General features: G+C 46.1%; 1 protein-coding gene across 3 annotated transcripts; it reads left to right on the top strand.

Moving 5' to 3' along the window:
• LOC8073010 (2-deoxy-glucose resistant protein 2) lies at positions 6,035-11,878 on the top strand. 3 transcript variants are annotated; one of them, XM_002447771.2, is made up of 8 exons: positions 6,035-6,376; positions 8,550-9,697; positions 9,962-10,052; positions 10,262-10,419; positions 10,492-10,543; positions 10,622-10,701; positions 10,816-10,906; positions 11,015-11,878. In XM_002447771.2, exons 2-8 carry the CDS (start codon positions 8,639-8,641, stop codon positions 11,497-11,499), a joined length of 2,016 nt encoding a protein of 671 aa, XP_002447816.1. In that variant the 5' UTR covers positions 6,035-6,376; positions 8,550-8,638; the 3' UTR covers positions 11,500-11,878. The 3 variants fall into 3 exon arrangements, with proteins under 3 accessions (XP_002447816.1, XP_021319839.1, XP_021319838.1); XM_021464164.1 differs by having other exon boundaries at positions 6,035-6,383; XM_021464163.1 differs by lacking the exon at positions 6,035-6,376 and adding an exon at positions 7,455-8,071.

The raw sequence follows: 12,196 nt of genomic DNA, 5'->3' as shown, positions 1-12,196 counted from the left end.
TGAACTATATGAGGCCAATCCTATGGAATGCTTCCTGTACTTTTCCTATGAACCAAAGGAGCCCTTAGAAGTAAACAAGGCCTCGGTCTGAACTGCTTCACTCAAAAAAGGAAGACATGTACTACGTCTAAGCTAAACTTGGATATGGGACTCTTCTCTCGTTCCGGGTGAATTAAGAACCTATTCACCTAACTGGTGAGCTTATATTATCTTAGGTGTACAAAGTCAAACGGTGTGTAATTGACAAATGGCAACCTTGAATCTTCTGCCCTGGACATATTTATTAGCAACGGAGTGGTGAGTGCGACATTAAACTTTTGTAGTACGTACTATATACCCATCGTCATCATGACATTGCCACGACGGCATGACTCTTGGTACTTCCATTGCGACAGCACATATGGCGGTCAGGAAGAACCCTTCTAGTTTTGAGTTGGCCGGGCCGGACGCATATGACAAGCAATCAAGTAGCGAGATGCCATACACTGCTGGTAGAAGGTTGTAGAAGGGATCGGAGAACCGTATCCATGCATATGGTTAACATCACTGATGCATGGCTAATGGAGTCTGTATGTACGTATGCATGTATTCCAAATCCTATCCTATCGCATCAGTAGGTACCTGCGCATCACACTCTGATCCTGGCGTACGTATAGTGACAGGCGCGGACACGGTTCCAGTCCAAGCTCCGAATCCTATCGTGCTGCCCTGATCCGCCACTAACAATTAATGGCCAAGTTGACAGGGTGTGTCCTCTCCTCACCTGGTCATGGTGTTGGAAAGGGCCGGGTCCCCGATCGTGCATGGCCATTGTCAGTTGGCCCAGGGCCCAGGCCTATCGTAAACCCTTTGGAATTTGGATTTGTTGGATCCCCTCCCACCCCCCACCTCAACACCCAGCGATGAAGGAACATGGCATGCATGGGACTGAGAGCGTGCATGCAGCCAGATCGAGCCCGAAAAGTGGTCGTTTGTCAAGCCCGCGACCGTCCGCGATCGGAGCAAGAGGTTTGCTGAAGCAAAGGCAATCCCAATCCCAATCCCAGCTCCCCCCATGCATGTGCGCTCGGTTTCGCGGCCGTGGACTTGGGCGTAAAGAACAGGAGCCATTTGGTGAGCAGGTTCCAACTTGTGTTGTGGTCTCAGCGTATCCAATCATGCTGAGAATTCCCTCGCAATCGGCAAGTGTAGTGTAGTGTGTAGAGATAGAGAGCACAGACTCATGCAGGCGGAAATAAAGAAACCGCTAGTGTAGTGTATTGTATTGTATTGTATTGTATCTCTGCCCGCGAAAAGGTGGCCACATGGCCGCGGAATCCATGTCCGCATCATCTCCAATTCTATAGCTCTCACCTCTCCGGCGGCTTCGCTATACGGCCGGAGTACTATACAGTAGTACTCCTGCCACTCACTCTGTGCACAGGAATTCTTTTTCCCTCAGGGAGAGATGAAAGAAGAATGAGGCGGGCACTGGATTGACATGGCACTGGCAGAGATTTGTCCCTGCTGTCGTCGTCGTTGCGCACGTTCAGTTCAGGTTGAGCACAACCGCTAGCCTAGCCTCAGCTCGCCTCGCCTGATCAGCGAGAGACCGAGCTTGCGGCACCTGTGTCACCGTGGAGCGTCGAGTCCGAGTCCACTCAGCCGGTGGCGCATCCATCCAACCGACACCGGCCGGCAGACGGCAGTGTCCCCGGTGACATGATGCGCGCCCGGCCCGGGCAGCCAAATGCGTCCACGGTTCCTCCTGCTCGTCCCTCTCATCTCGCGGGGCTGCTTCCTGGATTTGGATATTGGACATTGGACTGATCGTGATCGACCAACCAAGTAGCGTCGTCTCGTTCGTCGCTCGCCGGAAAGCAATTCCTTTTCCGATGCAAAAAGTTGTGGAATCTTCCTGGCGATGCTCCGGCCGGGTGCCCAGCCCGCGGCCGCCGGTGGAGCAGCGCAATCACATGCTCGCCCGCCTTGTTTGGAGGACGTACAACAGGCTTTGACCCGTCTTTCCGGCCCTTGCACTTGCGGCTGCATGTTTGTTGGTTAAGCTGCTGGGATATCATATCATATCCCTTCTGTTTCCTTCTTCCTCTCCATCACACCAACAACAAACCGCATACAGTTTATTTGCTGAATGTACACAACAAACCTAGCTACAAGTACTGCCCTACAACTCTCTAGGACGGACACTTTGCCTCATGAATCCGGTCAGCGGGCCAAGATCTCCATTTGCATTGCATGCATATCTATTTCAATTTTCTGCCCAGTACAAAGCAGTGCCATCGTCGGCGACTGCTGCCTCACGGTTTCGTTTCTGAAAACTTACTTTCAGAGACAGTTGCAAGCTGCTGCTCCTCATCACGAGTAGTTTGCAGGTGCTTCACAAGCACACGCCGACTTGTTTCGTCTGTTCTTTGTCAAATAATGTACTACAGGATACGAACAGTACAGTACATCCTTGTAGATAAAACGATCGAACATGTACGAGACCCTAACATCTAGATGGATGAGTGAACCAACGAACGCACGCATCGTGAAGTAATCGCTCGCGGCCCCTCGTGCACGCGCGGCCGCAGCGATACGATGCCTGACATGTGGGCGAACACACGATCTCCCGGCCGGGCTCGAAATCCTGTCTGTCACGATTAACAATGGCGAGAGCTGATACGGTCCATGATCATTATTGCTGGCCGCATGCAAAACTCCCTGGGCGAGAAGGTGGCTCCTGCATGCATCCGGTCGTGGCCAAACTGAAGAAGACGACGACGACGACGACACACCATTGTTTTGTTAAGTATAATCCGTGGAGAGTGTGGATCAATAATAACCAGCTGACACGCACGCAAGCAGCAGCAACGGAACCTCCAAATTTTGTGTGTCAGAGCGTGCGGCTGCGTGGACCGGCGGCCGACGCCACTGTGAGAGGTTATTTATAGCTCGTTGCGTCGTGGAAGCACATGCGCGCGACACGTTCACTGTACGCGCCGGCCGGGGCGCCCCCACTTGCACCTTCCACTCCCGGTGTTGGTGTTGGTGCGTGCGTGCCTGACATAGTACGCGCCTCCGTGAATGCTCGCCCGTTAAGAGTAGTTTCTCCGAGGCAATTTTTGTATGGCGCATGCGCACGGCGAGCGCCCATGTGACGGCCATTTTAATTCTACTACGGCGCTTGCAGTTGCAGCAGCAATCTATAGTAAACTAGCTTAAGGGCCGTGTTAGTCGTCGCGGGGCGACCAATCGGGTGATGATAACGCCAAACTTTTGGGAGTTAATGCACGGGGATCCATGCAAAAAGGAGCGCGCGGAATCTTCCAGGCTTAACGAACCCACCGCATAATATATATAATTGCCTTCTCGCGGAACAGAGAACTACTCGACGCGCTCATGTGACATTGTTGCAGTCTTGGCGAGCTCACGTCCACATGATCGCCGGTGTTGTTTACAGGGCCGGGTGGGGTTAGAGACAGAGCGAGGCTTTGACTTGGCATCCCTCTACGGCTAATAGTACCCCCATACCCATAGGGCCATAGGGATTACTGTACTTTGCCATTTGCAGCCGCAGTATTATTATTAACAACGATCCGTGACACTGACAACCTGCCTCTATATATTGCTACAGTAGGAGTACAGTAGTACGTGTTCCATGCTTGCCTGGCTAGTTGGCGGCAAGCGTACATCCAGGCTTTTACCTGACCGTGTCCTCTGCGACTGCGGCGGCCGGCGGCAGACTTCTGTTACAGAAATACAGCCGGGGCCCCTGCTGCACTCCACTGCTGCTGCAACTGTTTTTCAGGTGCGCAATTGTCCCCCCGTCTTGGTGGGTGGGTGTGTGTGTGGGGGTGGGGGGGGGGGGGGGGGGGGGTAGCAGCAGCCATTTGGCAACATGTAGCTAGACTAGAAGCCCTAGCACAAAGCCACGAGACAAACCTTTGGCTTGCTAATCCTGGCCCAAGCTACACTCAGTAAACTAATTACTTTGCCAGATTATACCAACTAATGCATGGGGGCTGGATCATACTACAGGAGTATCTGGTGCTCTGCTATACCTTTTCGTTATCACCAGTTCATAAGCCAGACCAGACAGCTTGATTCGGCTTTAATTAATTTCATTTTCTTTGTCAACACATCACGTCACGTACAGCACCTGAAAAAAAAATGCTTGTGTATGGCACACCATTCCATTCCCGTGTAGTACGTACTCATAAAGTGCTACTACTACTACTACTAGTGCCCGGGTGATCAGTTTCAGCCCCCGTGTGAACACGAGCAAATGCTAGGGGAGAAGAATCGGCGAAAGCGTGACTGGAAGGGTCTAAAGGCGGATGGAAGTATATATCCAGTTCTTTGTTGGCAGCTTAAAAAGTGGGTCTTAATCAGGACTCAGGAGAAGGAGATGATGGCGGTGATTCCCCTTCACCCTCATCACATGCATCCTTTTGCATGCGGCAGCCTCTTTTTTTATCTACTGCGTCTGCACTGCACTTGTGATGCGCAGTTTGGACATCACAAAGGGGATAACGCTTTTTGTCTGGGATGGATGCCTTCTAGTACTACTGTTGTCAACAGTAAGGCTTTGTTTACTTCCCCAAATATTTTGCAAAAAATATTTCAGATTCTCCGTCACATCGAATCTTGCGGCACATGCATGAAGCATTAAATATAGATACAAAAAGTTAACTAATTACACAGTTTGCATGGAATTTGCGAGACGAACCTTTTGAGCCTAGTTAGTTTATGATTGGACAATATTTGTCAAATACAAACGAAAATATTACTATTCACATTTTGCAAAATTTTTTGGAAGTAAACAAGGTCTAATATACAAGTACTATTTCCTTAAAAGAAAGTAATATACAAGTAGTTCCCCATCAAAAGAAAAAAAAAAGTAACATACAAGTCTACTACAGCATTACATGTGGCTGCAACTACAAAGGCGAGTTTTGGGCCTTTTGCACAACCAACGAAATTAGGACACGCAAATACTACCAACGAACAATCGGTCATTTGAATGCCAACAAGTATTTTACCTAGGTTTGAGTAACACTTTCCTGACTCCAGTTTTAGGTGAAGCAGTGTCCTCTTCTTTATATACACGTCTAAAAATAATACTACAAATATGTCTTACTATCCTAGATATTACCGAAGGAATAGAAGTTTCGCGGGAAAGATTTGTTAGGGTGTGTTTAGATTCTATAGAATGTAAAATACAAAATGTCAAGTACTTTATAATGATAAAATTCAAAATGCCAAATTTTTCATAGGTGTGTTTAGTTATATCCAAAATGCCAAATTTTTTCTGGTGCTGGTAAGGATGGGCATGGGCTCCCAGGCGCTTTTAGGATTTTTTTTTGTCTCTTTAAGAGAAAATCCAAAATGGAGAAGACTCATCTTTTTGATAAAAGTTTTGCATGATATTTAGTTTTATTATGCAAAATGATAAATTAAAACTTAGGATTTTTTTACGATGAAAGGGGAACTCAGGCCTTGTTTAGATGCAAAATTTTTTTGGATTTCGCTACTGTAGCACTTTTCGTTTGTTTGTGGTAAATATTGTTCAATCATAGACTAACTAGGGTCAAAAGATTCGTCTCAAGATTTACGAGCAAACTGTGTAATTAGTTTTTGTTTTCGTCCATGTTTAATGCTTCATGCATGTGCCGAAAGATTCGATGTGATGGAAAATTTTAAAAACTTGTTGATTTTTGGGGTGAACTAAACAAGGCCTAAACATCCTTTTGTCAAATGACATGCTGGTGTTGGTACTACCTTGCCTTTCATCAATTTTTTTTTTTCATCTGATGAAAGGACATGCTGATAGAGTCGTATCCTAGCAGCGCCAACGGAGCACAGCCACAGCAGTCAGTCCACCAATTCAACCTTTAAAAAACTCACCAGGAATCCCAGGGCCGCCGGCCCACTCACCCGGCCCGGGGTCCGGGTCCGGGTCCGGCCCCAGGAAAGCGACGCGACCAAGTGGAAGACCGCGTCGGGGTTAGCCCAGCATAAGAGCGCCATTCGACGGCGACGGCGACGGAGACCCAAACAAAACAAGCAACCAAACGCGCCTCTCTGTGTCTCTGCTCTGCCTTGGAAACCAAGACCAGAGACCGGAGCAAACGAGGGCGGCCAGCCGGACTCCGGAGCGGAGGAAAGCGTCCAATCCCAACAGCCCCCAATCCCAAGCTCGCCCCCTCCCCATTCCTGCTTGTCCCTCCAAGTACCCTCCGCCGAGGCCTCCGTCTCCCTCCGAGTCGGGCCATCATCCTCTGATCCTACTACCGCAACCGGGATCCATGGCGCGTGGCGGCGGGAGAAGAAGAAGATCGGCGGCGGCGGCGGCGGTGGCTGTGGGAGAGGCCGTGGAGGGCTCGCGCAGTAGGTGAGTGGTGCGCTCTGAATTCTCTCTCTCTCTCTGCTCTTCTCTTCTCCGTTTAGGCGGCGGTCCAATGGCACAGTGATCCCTCCACCCGTTTGGTTTTCCATTTTTCCTAGCTTCTCGGTCGTTTTCGTTGTGTGTGCGCGCGTCCGTGATTGATTGGAACATCCTGAACTGCTCTGAAAGAGCACCGTGGTCCATGTGATTCACATCAGGATGGGGTTTATTACTGATAAACTCTTGGTTTTGATTTTTGTTCTCGGAATGCTCCGCTCAGTTCTTCTGAAAACGAACCTACGGTTTGGCACATGTCATGCAAAATCACCCCGGAAATTTAGTGCTGTATTTTCGGGACTCATCTCCCTGATTCCGCATGCTTTCTTTTTGGTTTTCAAATTTTGTGTCGGTTGGAAATGGACGAGCGTCGTCGTTGCCCACTTCCCCGTTTCGAACGGCGTACTACTCCAGTACTCCGTAGCATTTGCATTTTCCACCGGTGCGAGCGGACGCCCAATTTATTGGTGCGGTGGACCCACAGCACACATAACAACCAAAGCGCTTCGTTTCTCTTCACCTCGAGTTTTTGTACAGAATTCACACTAGCAGTAAAAATTCTTTGGGTATTTCGCTGTTCATCAATGGTTTCTTCCTTGTTAGTTACGTATACTTATAAATAAATGTATGAAGAACGGAATTTGTCTTCCCGTTGTTCTTTGACTCTGCATTTCTGCATATAACAAAACTCTCCTTTTCTCCACTAGTGCAAGGTTCTGACTTCTGACCAAAAGAGCAAATAATATTAATATTAAGGCCTTGTTTAGTTCATCCTGAAAACCAAAAAGTTTTCAAGATTTCCCGTCACATCGAATCTTGCGACACATGCATGAAATATAAAATATAAACGAAAATAAAAAATAATTATACAGTTTAGCTGTAAATCACGAGACAAATCTTTTGATCCAAGTTAGTCTATGATTGGATAATATTTGTTATAAACAAGGTACCGAAAACTTTTCACTTTTCGGAAGTAAACAAGGTCTAATATTAATATTAATATATTAATATTTTTGTTTCACCCACTGCCACCGGGGCAGTTCCTCTCAACTGGAAAGGCCGCGACTTTAATGGCGGAGAGCGGAGTTACGCCCCTACGCCTGCGGCCCGGTCGGCGCAGCGCAGATGCAGGAGACAAAATAGGCGGCGGCGCCCGCCGGCAGCCCCCCTCCCTGCTCCTGCTCCGGTGTCCCCTTCCCGCTTTCCCATCCACGCTACGCTGCGCCGCAGAAGGCTGTTTTCACTACGGGGCACCACTGACCACCCTCTAGTCGAGAGAATCCCTTTATTGCCGCTAGCCTTTCCGCGCTGTTTTTCGCTGTTGCTCCGCCAGTTCCTCTTCCTCGGGATCTGCCTGTGTGTGTGCTGGGACTGGGACCGTCCGGCCCCGTGTGGGTTGTTGGTGTTTGCTGGGTTCTTCTTGCTTCCCGGTGGGATTCCTTAGGTGCGGCGGCTTGAGGTGTAACGGGTGTCGAGTTGTTGCCTTGTTGGTGAGCATTGTCAGGAGTGTCGGACGGGGGCGCCGGTGATTAAGATTAACCGAGGCCGCCACCAGATTAGTTTAGTGGTGGGTAGCCTGGGCCTGTGCTTCCTTCGGTTTGGTTCATTGTTGACAACCTGTGACAGTTCACCGTTGTGGACCTGGTGAGCACTGTTGTATTCTACTACTAAGCTACTAGTAGCATTTGCTTTGTTTTGCTTCAAATGGTGGTGGTTTGCATTGCTCCACGAGTGAGAATTTTTAGTAGTTCGTTAGTTCTTGTCTTTCGCTGTAAACAGTAGGCTGCTGCCGAACTGAACCTTTTTGGTGTCTCTGGTTTTGCAGTTCCATTTTATGCAGACTTTCATACTTTGCTCTGTGTATACTTTTTTTTTCAGTAATTGAACTAGCTACATCCTGCTTTACTCAATATTTCTAGTCGTATGCATCTTTAATGTAAACAGAATTTTCTTTTGGTGCGTGCGAATAAGATCACCGAACTTTGGAAATTTTCACTTGAAAAAATGTCGTCCACTTGACCATACTTTTACTGAGTCATTTTCTGGGTGCTGCTCCGTCTTCTTCTCATGTTACCACCTTTTTCCCTTTATCATAGCCTCATATTTGCATTGTTGATTGCAGATGACTGTCTGATTTCCCACAGCCTTCAGCGAGTGTTTGAGCCCGTCCGTGCCAATACACTGTTTGGTGCTGAATCAGATTCATTGAAGATGCCAAGGTCTGAATCAGACAGTGATGATGTTTTCTTCGATGCATTTGAAGATGTTAGATCTCCAGGGGAACCTTCATGTTCAGAGGATTGCAGCACAAGTCATGAAGTTTCACCAGTGCCAATGAAGTTTGAGTATGAGATTTGGGCAAACGAGCCAATGAGTGTTCAAGAAAGGCGGCAAAGGTTCCTTAAGGGAATGGGATTCGATGATTTTTTGTCTGCCAGAACAGATTCTTTTCAATGCCATGGTGAAATCACAGCCGTTGAGTCTTCCACTGACATGGAGGAGAGAAGTGTCAGTGTCCATTCTTCCCTGGATTCATCTGTTTGTGACAATGAATCGGAGTTTGACGGTGCCTGTTGCATAAGGGATATGGATAGTGGAAAGAGATATATTGTCAACAGTGGTGCACATAGCAGTATAACGGACATGCTCAAGGAGGTTGGATCAGATAAGGTGATGTCTCTTCTGGAGTTTGAGAGTTTGCTTGGCCTCTCTCGGTCTGTTCAGAAATTGTTGCGGAGGGGATGTGGTAACAGTCCTGCAAAAGAAACAAAAAGTTCTAAGAAAAAGGATGTCAAAAGCTTGTGGAAGAAATTCACGACAAAGAGAAGCTTTGGTAGCATTTGCAAGTATGATGTCCATGTGAAAAATTGCACAAATAGTATACCAACCAGAACAAGAGTTCAAAATCGGAAGAAAAATTTTCTTGAATTCTCTGCTGTCTACATGGATCAAGAAATCAGAGCTCACAAGGGTTCAATTAGGGTCATGAAATTCAGCCCATCTGGATGGTATTTAGCAAGTGGTGGTGAGGATTGTGTTGTACGGATATGGCAAATCATAGAAGTAGAAGCATCTCCTAAGTTGTATAGGGGAGAGGATTCCTATGAAAAGGTGGAGAAAGTTCCGGTCTTTAAGTCAAATATAGAAAAGAGGCAGCACCAGACACTTGCAGTTATACCCAAGAAGGTTTTTCGTATATCAGAGACTCCATTACATGAATTCCGCGGCCATACAAATGATATCCTTGATATGGCATGGTCCAAATCAGATGTAAGTCTTCCTTTGTGTTCTACATACATCACATATCTTACTCAGACCAGTTAACCTATATACACTAACCGTTTTCCATGCATCATAAACAAATACTCCCTCTGTTTTTCAATATATGGTGCTTAGGACAAGCTAATTAGCTAAAAAACTAAACTAATTAGGTTGTCACTAAACGTCATAATATTTAAAATGGAGGGTCTAGTTAGTGTTGTTCCCCTATTAAATTGCTTAACCTTCGTTTTTTTTTCCTTCGTTTGACTGCAGTATCTCTTAACTTCATCTAAAGATAAGACAGTGCGCTTATGGAAACCTGGCTGTGATGGTTGTCTTGCAGTTTTCAAACACAAAGACTATGGTAAGTAGAATATTGGTAAACTATTACGTGTTTTGAAAATTTAATTGGAATCGTTGCTCAATGTTGATATCCTCTGTGTAGCAACATTGTTTCGATGATGAGAAAGACATCGTGATATTCTCAGTACATTGAAGCATAACAAGAACTTAAATATTTTTCCTTGAATAAGAACCTGACTCTCTTTTCTGTTCCTTTGTAATTGACAACAGTAACATGTGTTCAATTCAACCCTATTGATGAGAAATACTTCATCAGCGGTTCATTAGATGGTAAAGTGCGCATTTGGGATGTGTTGGACAAGCGAGTAACGGACTGGGCTGATACACGGAATATCATAACTGCTTTGAGCTACCAACCAGATGGAAAGGTTAATCAGATACCATTGTCATTGCAGTTTTTTTTTCATAAATGGGTTCTAATTCATGCTTCTGCCAACCAGGGTTTTATTGTTGGCACGATTGCAGGCACATGTCGCTTCTATGATCAATCAGGTACATGGAGGTCTTTTTTGTTAATGTAATTTCACTTTATGTTGAGTGTTCCAACTGTGGTTCAATTTTTGTTTTTAGGTGAAAACATCCAGCTAGAGAAAGAATTGTTTGTGCAAGGGAAGAAAAAGTCAGCTGCCAGTCGGATCAACAGTCTACAGGTTTATTTCTCCCTTGGTTCATATTATATGATTTTTCTGCAGCGACTAGATCAATAGTATTTTTGCAATGATTAAATAAGATCAAGTCGCTGATTTGTGACCTTCGCTTTGCAGTTATGTACAAGTGATTCCAATGGGATTATAATTACATCAGGAGATTCCAAAATCCGAGTCGCCGATGGTGATACCATCCAAAAGTTTGAAGGTAGATTCACACAGAAAGTAGAAACTCACATGTTTCAACCACGTTACACCTCTCGACTTCAGTTACTGATAGATGCTGCTGCTTTTTTTTTACTTATCTCTGATACAGGGCCTTGGAAGTCGAAAGCTCTATCATCACCGTCTTTAACATCAGACGGCAAATATCTTATATCTGCCGGCAAAGATTCCAATGTCTATATTTGGAACTTTGCGAATTCTGGAGATGCAAAATCAGTTCATTCATGTGAGCTGTTCTTCTCCAAAGATGTGACTACCGCAGTACCATGGCCAGGAGTGCACCAAGATGGGCACACGAAACCTTCCTGCTTGACTGAGAAACCCTCCAGCGCGCCCATTTTGCGCCACCACGAGGAGTGCCAGTCCCCTGGGCCGTGGTCGTTCATGGACTGCAGCAAGGGAACGGCAACATGGCCTGAAGAGAACTTGCCTTCTACAGCAAAGTCTGAAAGCAGCCCGAAGGTGGGTGACTGCCTCTCCCTGGTATCCGCTGCGTGGAGCACGGTCATAGTGACCGCCAGCCGCGATGGCGTGATCCGATCTTTTCCCAACTACGGCTTGCCCGTTAGATTGTGAGCTTCAAGACTGGTTTGAGCTTGTCAGCAGAGCGCAGCCGTGGTTGGTGGTTGATAACCTGCTAATGTTATGAAGTTTTTCCTCTCTTTTTTTCTGGTCAGAGTTACTAGAAATTCTTTTTGTTACATTTGTTAGATCATGCACTTCTCCTGAAGAGATGATCTGTAGTCAGTCCAAGTCCAAACACTTGTGTTGCCTATAGGCTTTTTGCTGGATGGTTGTTACAAGGTAAAAAACACAACCATTCAGTTATAATTAGTTGAAGGAGGCCTGCGCCAGTAGCACGGGTGATCAGTTTATTTTTTTCACTAACACCAGGATGTATTAGTTGAAAATATTTTTAAATAGTTTGATTACTTTTTTTGTTGTAGTTGTCTTATCTCTATGTGCACGCACTGTATAGTGTATCTATCTATCGCCAACCAATTCATTAGCTAGAAGTTATTGTTGCTTCCCTTACAATTTTTTTTTCCATTCATATACCGTGATTGTGCATTTTGTGCCAAGGCTAAATCAAGATAGCCTTTAGTTTTCTTTTAATGAACTCAATTCTCAATAATACAGTAAACCATATGAATTGGCCAAATCTCTTGTACTGTATTAGCTTGTGACAGATGCACGTTATGAAGTCGATGGACCAATTGCATATAAGATATCAACTTGCTCGACGAAACATGTTCCTCCCTTAGATCACCAC

The sequence above is a fragment of the Sorghum bicolor genome, chromosome 6, assembly GCF_000003195.3.
Source record: "Sorghum bicolor cultivar BTx623 chromosome 6, Sorghum_bicolor_NCBIv3, whole genome shotgun sequence".
Taxonomy (NCBI): domain Eukaryota; kingdom Viridiplantae; phylum Streptophyta; class Magnoliopsida; order Poales; family Poaceae; genus Sorghum; species Sorghum bicolor.
The sequence above is the reverse complement of the archived record's forward strand: the minus strand, read 5'-3'. Positions and strand labels throughout refer to the sequence as shown.

Coding starts and splice junctions, on each gene's coding strand:
- LOC8073010 (XM_002447771.2), top strand. CDS start 8,639: ATGCCAAGGTCTGAATCAGACAGTGATGATGTTTTCTTCGATGCATTT. Junction 10,702..10,815: donor GTCGGATCAACAGTCTACAG/GTTTATTTCTCC, acceptor TTCGCTTTGCAG/TTATGTACAAGTGATTCCAA. Junction 10,907..11,014: donor TACCATCCAAAAGTTTGAAG/GTAGATTCACAC, acceptor TCTCTGATACAG/GGCCTTGGAAGTCGAAAGCT.